The 15987-nt window shown below is 45.2% G+C and overlaps 1 protein-coding gene and 1 long non-coding RNA gene across 13 annotated transcripts in view; both read left to right on the plus strand.

Moving 5' to 3' along the window:
* Positions 1–15987, plus strand: part of aatka (apoptosis-associated tyrosine kinase a) — a 101712-nt gene that overhangs the window by 60599 nt on the left and 25126 nt on the right. Inside the window, exons 1-5 of one of the 2 annotated variants that reach the window (XM_052519703.1) lie at positions 3498–5106; positions 6336–6415; positions 9391–9509; positions 9740–9827; positions 11637–11770. In XM_052519703.1, coding sequence (XP_052375663.1) covers positions 5091–5106; positions 6336–6415; positions 9391–9509; positions 9740–9827; positions 11637–11770 — 437 coding nt within the window. In that variant the 5' untranslated portion in view covers positions 3498–5090. Of the gene's footprint in view, positions 1–3497; positions 5107–6335; positions 6416–9390; positions 9510–9739; positions 9828–11636; positions 11771–15987 lie in introns of those variants that run through there. The other variant, XM_052519702.1, reaches the window with a different exon arrangement.
* LOC127930200 (uncharacterized) lies at positions 6505–8705 on the plus strand. Of its 11 annotated transcripts, none has more exons than XR_008137155.1 (5): positions 6505–6823; positions 6887–7060; positions 7124–7413; positions 7477–7597; positions 7777–8705. It is a non-coding gene; the product is annotated as an uncharacterized LOC127930200 (long non-coding RNA). The 11 variants fall into 11 exon arrangements; XR_008137151.1 differs by having other exon boundaries at positions 7719–8704; XR_008137147.1 differs by having other exon boundaries at positions 6506–6823; positions 7477–7534; positions 7661–8703.

Genomic DNA, 15987 nt, shown 5'->3' on the forward strand with positions numbered 1-15987 from the left:
ACATGTCACCACACCAAGAGACATGTCACCACACCAATAGACATGTCACCACACTACACCAATAGACATGTCACCACACCAAGAGACATGTCACCACACCAATAGACATGTCACCACACCAAGAGACATGTCACCACACCAATAGACATGTCACCACACACACCAAGAGACATGTCACCACACCAAGAGACATGTCACCACACCAAGAGACATGTCACCACACCAAGAGACATGTCACCACACCAAGAGACATGTCACCACACATGTCACCACAAGAGACATGTCACCACACCAAGAGACATGTCACCACACCAAGAGACATGTCACCACACCAAGAGACATGTCACCACACCAAGAGACATGTCACCACACTCACCACACCAAGAGACATGTCACCACACCAAGAGACATGTCACCACACCAAGAGACATGTCACCACACCAAGAGACATGTCACCACACTACACCAAGAGACATGTCACTACACCAAGAGACATGTCACCACACACACCAAGAGACATGTCACCACACCAAGAGACATGTCACCACACCAAGAGACATGTCACCACACCAAGAGACATGTCACCACACCAAGAGACATGTCACCACACCAAGAGACATGTCACACTACACCAAGAGACATGTCACCACACCAAGAGACATGTCACCACACCAAGAGACATGTCACCACACCAAGAGACATGTCACCACACCAAGAGACATGTCACACCAAGAGACATGTCACCACACCAAGAGACATGTCACCACACACACCAAGAGACATGTCACCACACCAAGAGACATGTCACCACACCAAGAGACATGTCACCACACCAAGAGACATGTCACCACACCACACCAAGAGACATGTCACCACACCAAGAGACATGTCACCACACCAAGAGACATGTCACCACACCAAGAGACATGTCACCACACCAAGAGACATGTCACCACACCACACCAAGAGACATGTCACCACACCAAGAGACATGTCACCACACCAATAGACATGTCACCACACCAAGAGACATGTCACCACACCAAGAGACATGTCACTACACCAAGAGACATGTCACCACACCAAGAGACATGTCACCACACCAAGAGACATGTCACCACACCAAGAGACATGTCACCACACCAAGAGACATGTCACCACACCAAGAGACATGTCACCACACCAAGAGACATGTCACCACACCAAGAGACATGTCACCACACCAAGAGACATGTCACCACACACCAAGAGACATGTCACCACACCAAGAGACATGTCACTACACCAAGAGACATGTCACCACACCAAGAGACATGTCACCACACCAAGAGACATGTCACACTACACCAAGAGACATGTCACCACACCAAGAGACATGTCACCACACCAAGAGACATGTCACCACACCAAGAGACATGTCACCACACCAAGAGACATGTCACCACACCAAGAGACATGTCACCACACCAAGAGACATATCACCATACCGCACCAAGAGACATATCACCACACTACACCAAGAGACATGTCACCACACTACACCAAGAGACATGTCACCACACCAAGAGACTCGTCACCACACTACACCAATAGACATGTCACCACACCAAGAGACTCGTCACCACACTACACCAAGAGACATGTCACCACACTACACCAATAGACATGTCACCACACCAAGAGACATATCACCATACCGCACCAAGAGACATATCACCACACCGCACCAAGAGACATGTCACCACACTACACCAAGAGACATGTCACCACACTACACCAAGAGACATGTCACCACACTACACCAATAGACATGTCACCACACCAAGAGACTCGTCACCACACTACACCAATAGACATGTCACCACACCAAGAGACATGTCACCACACCAAGAGACATGTCACCACACCACACCAATAGACATGTCACCACACCAAGAGACATGTCACCACACCAAGAGACATGTCACCACACCAAGAGACATGTCACCACACCAAGAAACATGTCACTTTGTAATACAGCAGTAACTCAGTCTGTGTGGGTGAATATCATTTAGCCCAACAGTGTGTAAGTTACTGTGTGTGTCTATCATCCCACCAGCTCACAGCCACAATGCCTGCCTCTTACCTCAGGCTTCACTGCCAGGGAATGAGTGGGAAGACAGCACAAACACACACACACACATTCCTCTAGTGGGATGAAATGACACGCACGAACACACACACACACAGAGACACACACGCATGCACACACACGTCCATGCACACACACACACACACGCACGGACACACAAGCACATTCCTAGTGGGATGGAATGATATAAAGGAACAGTTCTTTAGAATAGAAAGAAGAACCTCGGTCGGGAGGGAGGGAATCAGGAGTCCAGAGGGGGTGTGTGTGTGTGCTGTTATCACCGTGACAACCCCTGCCCAGCGGCAGTGCTAGGGTCCAGAGAATGCCCAGTGAATGGGTCCTGTGTCTGCTGAGTTGGTAGGCTGGTACCAAGCACTGGGGACCAACCAACAGACAAAGGTTGTGATTTAGCCTTTCGGCCAGGGGATAGTGATGGTGATGGGGGAGTAGGAGGCTGTGTACGGCTGGACTGTCACTGTGACACTCCTGGAACGCTGGAGCAGAGGACTGGCATTATGGTTTACAATACAGGGGGGGCTGAGTCAGGGAGAGGGAGGGAGGGAGGGAGGGGGTAGAGAGAGAGAGGGAGGGGGTAGAGAGAGAGAGGGAGGGGGTAGAGAGAGAGAGGGAGGGGGTAGAGAGAGAGAGGGGGGAGAGGGTGGTAGTGGTATGGGTTATAAGACAGGGATGTGTCTGTGTGTAATAGAAAGGGGGATGAGAGAGGAAGGGGGTAGAGAGAGAGAGGGGGTAGAGAGAGAGAGGGGGTAGAGAGAGAGAGAGGGGTAGGGGAGAGAGAGAGGTAGAGAGAGAGAGAGAGGGGGAGAGAGAGAGAGAGAGAGAGGGGGTAGAGGGAGAGAGAGGGGGGTAGAGAGAGAGAGAGAGAGAGAGGGGGTAGAGAGAGAGAGAGAGAGAGAGGGGGTAGAGAGAGAGGAGAGAGGGGGGGGGGTAGAGGGAGAGAGGGAGTATCAAGTGTTGATGTCACATGCACGACAAGTACAGTGAAATGTCTCTCTATCAAACTCAAAACCCAACAATGCACTAATCAATAACAATGTAATACTAGAGAAAAACACATGCATGAGATACAGGGTGGTGTCATGGCACCAGGACCAACGTAGGAGGGGATGGGCGGGAGAGACGGACAGAGGGGTGGGGGATAGGGTGATGGACAGGAGTGGGAGTGGTGGGTGGGGTGTCTATGACAGAGACCTTTCTCTCTTAGCATTTCATAGAGCTCTGTGTGTGTGTGTGTGTGTGTGTGTGTGTGTGTGTGTGTGTGTGTGTGTGTGTGTGTGTGTGTGTGTGTGTGTGTGTGTGTGTGTGTGTGTGTGTGTGTGTGTGTGTGTGTGTGTGTGTGTGTGTGTGTGTGTGTGTGTGTGTGTGTGTTATGCTTCTGCCAGTCTCAGTGACACACAGACAGAAGGCTGTTATAATGTGTCTCTTATGTCACTGCTGCTCCTGAGGTCTTCAGGGAGAACAGTGCGCTGGCATGTCAGTCAGTCAGTCGGGCGACACACTACGGACATGCCTGGCAGTCGGAGTCGGTTGGACACACACAGACAGAGCCATGCGTGACCAGTGTACAGTGTATGCCAGCACACACCCAGTACGCTGTCTGGGTTTGGGAAAGGGAGAGAGATTGGAAGATTAGAAGAGGCAGTTGGTTGGACACACGGACAGAGAGAGAGAGAGAGTCATGCCTGACCAGAACACATGGCGTTGCTGGCCACGGCGCTCAGAGAAGCAGAAGGAGAACATGTCCTCGCAGAAAGACTCACAGAAAAACAGTAGAGCCTCACCAGACAACATCGGGACAGCAGAGGGACTGCTCTTCTGTCTTCTATGTTCCACATACAGAGAAGGACCCTGCTGGTTCAGATTCCTGCTATGCTGCCTCAGACAGAGCTGAGACCCAGTCTATAGAGGAGACAGAGCTGAGACCCAGTCTATAGAGGAGACAGAGCTGAGACCCAGTCTATAGAGGAGACAGAGCTGAGACCCAGTCTATAGAGGAGACAGAGCTGAGACCCAGTCTATAGAGGAGACAGAGCTGAGACCCAGTCTATAGAGGAGACAGAGCTGAGACCCAGTCTATAGAGGAGACAGAGCTGAGACCCAGTCTATAGAGGAGACAGAGCTGAGACCCAGTCTATAGAGGAGACAGAGCTGAGACCCAGTCTATAGAGGAGACAGAGCTGAGACCCAGTCTATAGAGGAGACAGAGCTGAGACCCAGTCTATAGAGGAGACAGAGCTGAGACCCAGTCTATAGAGGAGACAGAGCTGAGACCCAGGCTATAGAGTATACAGTACAGACTGTGTGATAGTTGGGAGGAAGGTTCATGGACGGGGTTCTGGAACATGTTTAGTTTTGGAACAGTGTGAGGACGATGCATTGTGATAAGAGAGGGAGAGAGAGAGAGAGAAAGAGAGAGAGAGGGAGCAGGCAGCTTGTTCAGCTGTGTGAGGGCTCGTAGGGTTAAACCCTGTGGAGGGTTGGCTGACGTGGCCGCGGCAGTCATGGGTTCTTCTCTTCTTTCTCACACACACACCGGGACTGGGGCCATGGACTCTCACACACACCGGGACTGGGGCCATGGACTCTCACACACACCGGGACTGGGGCCATGGACTCTCACACACACCGGGACTGGGGCCATGGACTCTCACACACACCGGGACTGGGGCCATGGACTCTCACACACACCGGGACTGGGGCCATGGACTCTCACACACACTTGCTGTGGCTGGTCTCTCATCACCCCTGTGGACGGGGAGAGGTTTTCTCCACACACTCATACCGTCCTCTCTGGGGACCGGACCCATTCACCGCACACACACCAGCACCGTAAACACACACACACGGTGCTCTACCTCAGGGTGGATGGCTGGCCGCTCCGCCACTCCAGCTACTTTATCTTCATCACCACCGTCACCATCATCATCATCATCTCTAAATTATGAGGATTCGTCAAGGTACTTGTTTTTAGTAATATGATGCTCTACTCTGTAGGAGTTGACAGCCAAATGGCACCCTATTTCATACTTAGTGCACTACTTTTAACCAGAGTCCCATGAGCCCTGGTCAAAATCTGTGCACTATATAGAGAATAGGGTGCCCGTTGGGACTAAGACCATGTTAGCTGACAGCATAGTGCCTTCAGAGGAGTTTCGGTCTCTTCAGTTTGTTTGAGGAGGATTATGAGTTTGTTTTCTCTGGTCGACTTTTAGAAGTAACATTTTACTTCCCTAGGAGATATCTCTTTATTATTACTGAGAGTAAGTGCTTTTAACTCTCTCTCTCACTCTCCCTCTCCCTCTCTCTCTCTCTGTTGTTCTACCTGTGGCACTGCAGTTGTCTTCTGTTTTGATCTCTGTATTCACATTGTATTACTTATGCATTTCTCTTGTAATCTCATTCTGATATTGTGATGTGATGTGTGGTAACAACCCAGACTTTACTGTCTATCTTTATTACTGCCCCTCTCTTCCTCTCTCCCTGTCTTCCTCTCTCCCTTTCTTCGTCTCCCTCCGTCCCTGTCTCCCTGTCTTCCTCTCTCCCTTTCTTCGTCTCCCTCCGTCCCTGTCTCCCTTTCTTCGTCTCCCTCCGTTCCTCTCCCTTTCTTCCTCTCTCCCTGTCTCCCTTTCTTCCTCCCTCTCCCTGTCTCCCTATCTTACTCATTCTCTCTCCCTCCCTCTCCCTCTCCCTATCTCCTTCTCTCCCTCTCTTCCTCTCTCCTTCTCTCCCTCTCTTCCTCTCTCCTTCTCTCCCTCTCTTCCTCTCTCCTTCTCTCCCTCTCCCTCTCTCCTTCTCTCCCTCTCTTCCTCTCTCCTTCTCTCCCTCTCTTCCTCTCTTCCTCTCTCCTTCTCTCCCTCTCTTCCTCTCTCCTTCTCTCCCTCTCTTCCTCTCTCCTTCTCTCCCTCTCCCTCTCTCCTTCTCTCCCTCTCTTCCTCTCTCCTTCTCTCCCTCTCCCTCTCTCCTTATCTCCTTCTCTCCCTCTCTCCTTCTCTCCCTCTCTTCCTCTCTCCTTCTCTCCCTCTCCCTCTCTCCTTCTCTCCCTCTCCCTCTCTCCTTCTCTCCCTATCTCCTTCTCTCCCTCTCTTCCTCATCTCCTTCTCTCCCTCTCTTACTTCATCCTCTCTTCATTCTAGAAGTCTAACAATTGCAATGTGTCTAACTCTCCCTCTCCCCCCTCTCTCTGCAGTCCAGCTGTTGAAATCGTCTGAACTGGGTCGCCACAGTCTACTCTATGTGAAGGAGATAGGACATGGTTGGTTTGGCAAGGTGAGCTGCATCCCGGATTACTTTCTTAGCACATACTAACGACACAGAAACCACTCCTCCCAAAGTCTGTAGCTGGGTTCTGATTCGCTACCCTTGTTACTGAAATATGCACAAGCTCACTTCCCTCATGGATGTACAGTACAGTCATTGTTTAAACATGGACCAGTTAGAGGGAGGTTTCACCATGTATTATACCAGTCCTGTATTGTTTAAACATGGACCAGTTAGAGGGAGGTTTCACCATGTATTATACCAGTCCTGTATTGTTTAAACATGGACCAGTTAGAGGGAGGTTTCACCATGTATTATACCAGTCCTGTATTGTTTAAACATGGACCAGTTAGAGGGAGGTTTCACCATGTATTATACCAGTCCTGTATTGTTTAAACATGGACCAGTTAGAGGGAGGTTTCACCATGTATTATACCAGTCCAGTCCTGTATTGTTTAAACATGGACCAGTTAGAGGGAGGTTTCACCATGTATTATACCAGTCCTGTATTGTTTAAACATGGACCAGTTAGAGGGAGGTTTCACCATGTATTATACCAGTCCTGTATTGTTTAAACATGGACCAGTTAGAGGGAGGTTTCACCATGTATTATACCAGTCCTGTATTGTTTAAACATGGACCAGTTAGAGGGAGGTTTCACCATGTATTATACCAGTCTAGTCCTGTATTGTTTAAACATGGACCAGTTAGAGGGAGGTTTCACCATGTATTATACCAGTCCTGTATTGTTTAAACATGGACCAGTTAGAGGGAGGTTTCACCATGTATTATACCAGTCCTGTATTGTTTAAACATGGACCAGTTAGAGGGAGGTTTCACCATGTATTATACCAGTCCTGTATTGTTTAAACATGGACCAGTTAGAGGGAGGTTTCACCATGTATTATACCAGTCCTGTATTGTTTAAACATGGACCAGTTAGAGGGAGGTTTCACCATGTATTATACCAGTCCTGTATTGTTTAAACATGGACCAGTTAGAGGGAGGTTTCACCATGTATTATACCAGTCTAGTCCTGTATTGTTTAAACATGGACCAGTTAGAGGGAGGTTTCACCATGTATTATACCAGTCCTGTATTGTTTAAACATGGACCAGTTAGAGGGAGGTTTCACCATGTATTATACCAGTCTAGTCCTGTATTGTTTAAACATGGACCAGTTAGAGGGAGGTTTCACCATGTATTATACCAGTCTAGTCCTGTATTGTTTAAACATGGACCAGTTAGAGGGAGGTTTCACCATGTATTATACCAGTCCTGTATTGTTTAAACATGGACCAGTTAGAGGGAGGTTTCACCATGTATTATACCAGTCCTGTATTGTTTAAACATGGACCAGTTAGAGGGAGGTTTCACCATGTATTATACCAGTCCTGTATTGTTTAAACATGGACCAGTTAGAGGGAGGTTTCACCATGTATTATACCAGTCCTGTATTGTTTAAACATGGACCAGTTAGAGGGAGGTTTCACCATGTATTATACCAGTCCTGTATTGTTTAAACATGGACCAGTTAGAGGGAGGTTTCACCATGTATTATACCAGTCCTGTATTGTTTAAACATGGACCAGTTAGAGGGAGGTTTCACCATGTATTATACCAGTCCTGTATTGTTTAAACATGGACCAGTTAGAGGGAGGTTTCACCATGTATTATACCAGTCCTGTATTGTTTAAACATGGACCAGTTAGAGGGAGGTTTCACCATGTATTATACCAGTCCTGTATTGTTTAAACATGGACCAGTTAGAGGGAGGTTTCACCATGTATTATACCAGTCCTGTATTGTTTAAACATGGACCAGCTACTGTAAGTCGATCTGGATAAGATCGTCTGCTAAATTACAAAAAATGGCACTGTAAAATGTTCTGAGGGTGAGTGAGAGAATGAGTGTACACTTTAGCGAGAATAAGTGTAAAGATTGGGACAAAACAGCAGCCTGGTTTGGATATAGGCAGTCTTTCCCTATATCCTCTCTCTTCCTGCTTTCCTCCATGTTACTGTCAACATCCCAAATGGCACCATATTCCCTATATAGTGCACTACTTTGGGCCAAAGCCTTATGGGCCCTGGTCAAACGTAGTGCAGTATATAGGGGATAGGGTGCCATTGGAGACACACCGTTGGAGTGTGCTGTGAGGTAGTGTGTGTGGAATGTGTGTGTAATGTGGTGTTGATATTATTAGGGCCACAAGCTGACCTACAGCCTTGTCTGTCTGAGAGCTGGGACTATCTACATGTCACACTGAATTCCATTCCATCTACATTGCTTCCTGAGACAAAGCTTTTTAGTTAGTGCTGAACTGTATGTTTTGCTCTTCTCTCTGTCTCTCTGTCTCTGTCCCTCTGTCTCTCCCTCTGTCTCCATCTGTCTCTCCCTGTCTCTCTCTCTATCTATCTCTCTCTCTATCTCTCTCTCTGTCTCTCCCTGTCTGTCTCTCCCTGTCTGTCTCTCCCTCTGTCTCTCCCTCTGTCTCTCCCTCTGTCTCTCCCTCTGTCTCTCCCTGTCTCTGTCTCTACCTCTGTCTCTCCCTCTGTCTCTCCCCCTGTCTCTCCCTGTCTCTCCCTGTCTCTCCCTGTCTGTCTCTCCCTGTCTGTCTCTCCCTGTCTCTGTCTCTCCCTCTGTCTCTCCCTCTGTCTCTCCCTGTCTCTGTCTCTCCCTCTGTCTCTCCCTCTGTGTCTCTCCCTCTGTGTCTCTCCCTCTGTGTCTCTCCCTGTCTCTCCCTGTCTCTCCCTGTCTCTCCCTCTGTCTTTCTCTGTCTTTCTCTGTCTCTCCCTGTCTCTCCCTCTGTCTCTCCCTCTGTCTCTCCCTCTGTCTCTCCCGGTCTCTCCCTGTCTCTCCCTCTATCTCTCTCTCTGTCTTTCTCTGTCTCTCCGTTGCCCCCTGTCTTTACCATGTTAACTACTGTAAATGTTTTTGTGTGTGTGTGTGTCTCTGTCTGTGTCTCTGTGGGTCCTGTATAGGTTCTCTTGGGGGAGGTGAATGCAGGTCTCAGCACCACCCAGGTGGTGGTCAAGGAGCTGAAGGCCAGTGCCAGTGTCCAGGACCAGATGCACTTCCTGGAAGAGGCACAGCCATACCGGTCAGAACTGCAACAATATGGATCCCATACCCTGTATACCCCACCCTTTGCATCCAGTACAATTAGTTAATTAATTAATCAATCAATTAATGAATGAATGAATGAATGCCTATATATGGTTATCCTGCTACCTCTTTCCATGTGTTCTGACTGTATGTTCACTATAAACTATGACAGTAAACGTGACTGTTGAACTATGACCCATCTCCTCTACCTCCCCCTTCCCCCAGTGCCCTCCAGAACCCAGCCCTCCTGCAGTGCCTGGCACAGTGCTCAGAGGTCACACCTTATCTACTGGTCATGGAGTTCTGTCCTCTGGTGAGAGAAACCTCCCCTAACCCCCAAACCCCTAACCCCCTAGCCCCCTAAACCCTAACCCCTATCTCAGAGGTCACAACCACCTTCTATATGGAGTTCTCTGGTGAGATGGATACTTGCTCCCCCTGTTGGTGGAATACAGTACTGTTACAGCCAGGGACAATCTGCTCTCTACCCTTTCCTCTGGGTTTGCAGAAGGGTCTGAGCTTCTACCATATTGATTACACCTTACAGATCAGTTTCCACCATACTGCTAACACCATACAGATCAGAGCTTCCACAATATTGCTAACACCTTACAGATCAGAGTTTCCACCATACTGCTAACACCTTACAGATCAGAGTTTCCACCATACTGCTAACACCTTACAGATCAGAGTTTCCACCATACTGCTAACACCTTACAGATCAGAGTTTCCACCATACTGCTAACACCTTACAGATCAGAGTTTCCATCATACTGCTAACACCTTACAGATCAGAGTTTCCATCATACTGCTAACACCATACAGATCAGAGCTTCCACCATATTGCTAACACCTTACAGATCAGAGCTTCCACCATACTGCTAACACCTTACAGATTAGAGCTTCCACCATACTGCTAACACCTTACAGATCAGAGCTTCCACCATACTGCTAACACCTTACAGATCAGAGCTTCCACCATACTGCTAACACCTTACAGATCAGAGCTTCCACCATACTGCTAACACCTTACAGATCAGAGCTTCCACCATACTGCTAACACCTTACAGATAAGAGTTTCCACCATATTGCTAACACCTTACAGATCAGAGTTTCCACCATACTGCTAACACCTTACAGATCAGAGCTTCCACCATACTGCTAACACCTTACAGATCAGAGCTTCCACCATACTGCTAACACCTTACAGATCAGAGCTTCCACCATACTGCTAATACCTTACAGATCAGAGCTTCCACCATACTGCTAACACCTTACAGATCAGAGCTTCCACCATATTGCTAACACCTTACAGATCAGAGCTTCCACCATACTGCTAACACCTTACAGATCAGAGCTTCCACCATACTGCTAACACCTTACAGATCAGAGTTTCCACCATACTGCTAACACCTTACAGATCAGAGCTTCCACCATACTGCTAACACCTTACAGATCAGAGCTTCCACCATACTGCTAATACCTTACAGATCAGAGCTTCCACCATACTGCTAACACCTTACAGATCAGAGCTTCCACCATACTGCTAACACCTTACAGATCAGAGCTTCCACCATACTGCTAACACCTTACAGATCAGAGCTTCCACCATACTGCTAACACCTTACAGATCAGAGCTTCCACCATACTGCTAACACCTCCACATACTCACCTTACAGAGCTTCCACCATACTGCTAACACCTTACAGATCAGAGCTTCCACCATACTGCTAACACCTTACAGATCAGAGCTTCCACCATACTGCTAACACCTTACAGATCAGAGCTTCCACCATACTGCTAACACCTTACAGATCAGAGCTTCCACCATACTGCTAACACCTTACAGATCAGAGCTTCCACCATACTGCTAACACCTTACAGATCAGAGCTTCCACCATACTGCTAACAGACATAGAAGGAGAAGTGGATGAGAGCAAGTTGTGACGGGTTATTGTACAGACATACATTACAAACATAGGTTTTGTGTGTCCCAAATGGCATCCTATATTCACATCTACTGCACTACTTTTGACCATATTCCCTATATAGTGCACTAGGGAATATGGTGATATAGAGTGCCAAATCGTTTTATGACATCACTTCCTGTCCTGGTCATCAGGGCGACCTGAAGAGTTACCTGCGCAGCTGTCGGGCGGCTGACTCCGTGACCCCTGATCCCCTGACCCTCCAGCGAATGGCGTGCGAGATCGCCTCGGGCCTGCTGCACCTGCACAAGCACAACTTCATTCACAGGTGGGTTAGTGGACACCTTCACAAATACAACTTCACTCACAGGTGGGTTAGTAGACACCTTCACAAACACAACTTCATTCACAGGTGGGTTAGTGGACACCTTCACAAACACAACTTCACTCACAGGTGGGTTAGTAGACACCTTCACAAACAACTTCACTCACAGGTGGATTAGTAGACACCTTCACAAACACAACTTCATTCACAGGTGGGTTAGTAGACACCTTCACAAACACAACTTCATTCACAGGTGGGTTAGTAGACACCTTCACAAACACAACTTCATTCACAGGTGGGTTAGTGGACACCTGCACAAATACTACTTCATTCACAGGTGGGTTAGTGGACACCTTCACAAACAACTTCACTCACAGGTGGGTTAGTAGACACCTGCACAAACACAACTTCATTCACAGGTGGGTTAGTGGACACCTTCACAAACACAACTTCATTCACAGGTGGGTTAGTAGACACCTGCACAAACACAACTTCATTCACAGGTGGGTTAGTGGACACCTTCACAAACACAATTTCACTCACAGGTGGGTTAGTAGACACCTGCACAAACACAACTTCATTCACAGGTGGGTTAGTAGACACCTTCACAAACACAACTTCATTCACAGGTGGGTTAGTAGACACCTGCACAAACACAACTTCATTCACAGGTGGGTTAGTAGACACCTTCACAAACAACTTCACTCACAGGTGGGTTAGTAGACACCTTCACAAACAACTTCACTCACAGGTGGGTTAGTAGACACCTTCACAAACACAACTTCACTCACAGGTGGGTTAGTGGACACCTTCACAAACAACTTCACTCACAGGTGGGTTAGTAGACACCTCACAAACACAACTTCATTCACAGGTGGGTTAGTGGACACCTTCACAAACAACTTCACTCACAGGTGGGTTAGTAGACACCTGCACAAACACAACTTCATTCACAGGTGGGTTAGTGGACACCTTCACAAACAACTTCACTCACAGGTGGGTTAGTAGACACCTGCACAAACACAACTTCATTCACAGGTGGGTTAGTAGACACCTGCACAAACACAACTTCATTCACAGGTGGGTTAGTAGACACCTTCACAAACACAACTTCATTCACAGGTGGGTTAGTAGACACCTGCACAAACACAACTTCATTCACAGGTGGGTTAGTGGACACCTTCACAAACACAACTTCATTCACAGGTGGGTTAGTAGACACCTTCACAAACACAACTTCATTCACAGGTGGGTTAGTGGACACCTTCACAAACACAACTTCACTCACAGGTGGGTTAGTGGACACCTTCACAAACACAACTTCACTCACAGGTGGGTTAGTAGACACCTGCACAAACACAACTTCATTCACAGGTGGGTTAGTGGACACCTTCACAAACAACTTCACTCACAGGTGGGTTAGTAGACACCTTCACAAACACAACTTCACTCACAGGTGGGTTAGTAGACACCTTCACAAACACAACTTCATTCACAGGTGGGTTAGTGGACACCTTCACAAACAACTTCACTCACAGGTGGGTTAGTGGACACCTGCACAAATACAACTTCACTCACAGGTGGGTTAGTGGACACCTTCACAAACAACTTCATTCACAGGTGGGTTAGTGGACACCTTCACAAACAACTTCATTCACAGGTGGGTTAGTAGACACCTGCACAAACACAACTTCATTCACAGGTGGGTTAGTGGACACCTTCACAAACAACTTCATTCACAGGTGGGTTAGTGGACACCTGCACAAATACAACTTCATTACGAACTCGAGTCCTAATGAAAGTCCTAGAACATATCAATCATTCCAGAGCAGTATGTTTCTGATATGTTGTAGTGAAGAGTAATGATATATACACTGTATGTATGGTAACATACATGTTGTAGTGAAGAGTAATGATATATATACTGTATGTATGGTAACATACATGTTGTAGTGAAGAGTAATGATATATATACTGTATGTATGGTAACATACATGTTGTAGTGAAGAGTAATGATATATATACTGTATGTATGGTAACATACATGTTGTAGTGAAGAGTAATGATATATATACTGTATGTATGGTAACATACATGTTGTAGTGAAGAGTAATGATATATACACTGTATGTATGGTAACATACATGTTGTAGTGAAGAGTAATGATATATACACTGTATGTATGGTAACATACATGTTGTAGTGAAGAGTAATGATATATACACTGTATGTATGGTAACATACATGTTGTAGTGAAGAGTAATGATATATACACTGTATGTATGGTAACATACATGTTGTAGTGAAGAGTAATGATATATACACTGTATGTATGGTAACATACATGTTGTAGTGAAGAGTAATGATATATACACTGTATGTATGGTAACATACATGTTGTAGTGAAGAGTAATGATATATACACTGTATGTATGGTAACATACATGTTGTAGTGAAGAGTAATGATATATACACTGTATGTATGGTAACATACATGTTGTAGTGAAGAGTAATGATATATACACTGTATGTACGGTAACATACATGTTGTAGTGAAGAGTAATGATATATACACTGTATGTATGGTAACATACATGTTGTAGTGAAGAGTAATGATATATACACTGTATGTATGGTAACATACATGTTGTAGTGAAGAGTAATGATATATACACTGTATGTATGGTAACATACATGTTGTAGTGAAGAGTAATGATATATACACTGTATGTATGGTAACATACATGTTGTAGTGAAGAGTAATGATATATACACTGTATGTATGGTAACATACATGTTGTAGTGAAGAGTAATGATATATACACTGTATGTATGGTAACATACATGTTGTAGTGAAGAGTAATGATATATACACTGTATGTATGGTAACATACATGTTGTAGTGAAGAGTAATGATATATACACTGTATGTATGGTAACATACATGTTGTAGTGAAGAGTAATGATATATACACTGTATGTATGGTAACATACATGTTGTAGTGAAGAGTAATGATATATACACTGTATGTATGGTAACATACATGTTGTAGTGAAGAGTAATGATATATACACTGTATGTATGGTAACATACATGTTGTAGTGAAGAGTAATGATATATACACTGTATGTATGGTAACATACATGTTGTAGTGAAGAGTAATGATATATACACTGTATGTTGTAACATACATGTTGTAGTGAAGAGTAATGATATATACACTGTATGTATGGTAACATACATGTTGTAGTGAAGAGTAATGATATATACACTGTATGTATGGTAACATACATGTTGTAGTGAAGAGTAATGATATATATATACACTGTATCTACGGTAACATACATGTTGTAGTGAAGAGTAATGATATATACACTGTATGTACGGTAACATACATGTTGTAGTGAAGAGTAATGATATATACACTGTATGTACGGTAACATACATGTTGTAGTGAAGAGTAATGATATATACACTGTATGTATGGTAACATACATGTTGTAGTGAAGAGTAATGATATATACACTGTATGTATGGTAACATACATGTTGTAGTGAAGAGTAATGATATATACACTGTATGTACGGTAACATACATGTTGTAGTGAAGAGTAATGATATATACACTGTATGTACGGTAACATACATGTTGTAGTGAAGAGTAATGATATATACACTGTATGTATGGTAACATACATGTTGTAGTGAAGAGTAATGATATATACACTGTATGTATGGTAACATACATGTTGTAGTGAAGAGTAATGATATATACACTGTATGTACGGTAACATACATGTTGTAGTGAAGAGTAATGATATATACACTGTATGTACGGTAACATACATGTTGTAGTGAAGAGTAATGATATATACACTGTATGTACGGTAACATACATGTTGTAGTGAAGAGTAATGATATATACACTGTATGTACGGTAACATACATGTTGTAGTGAAGAGTAATGATATATACACTGTATGTACGGTAACATACATGTTGTAGTGAAGAGTAATGATATATACACTGTATGTATGGTAACATACATGTTGTAGTGAAGAGTAATGATATATACACTGTATCTACGGTAACATACATGTTGTAGTGAAGAGTAATGATATATACACTGTATGTACGGTAACATACATGTTGTAGTGAAGAGTAATGATATATACACTGTATGTACGGTAACATACATGTTGTAGTGAAGAGTAATGATA

Source organism: Oncorhynchus keta, chromosome 5 (genome assembly GCF_023373465.1).
Source record: "Oncorhynchus keta strain PuntledgeMale-10-30-2019 chromosome 5, Oket_V2, whole genome shotgun sequence".
Classification (NCBI taxonomy): Eukaryota; Metazoa; Chordata; class Actinopteri; order Salmoniformes; family Salmonidae; genus Oncorhynchus; species Oncorhynchus keta.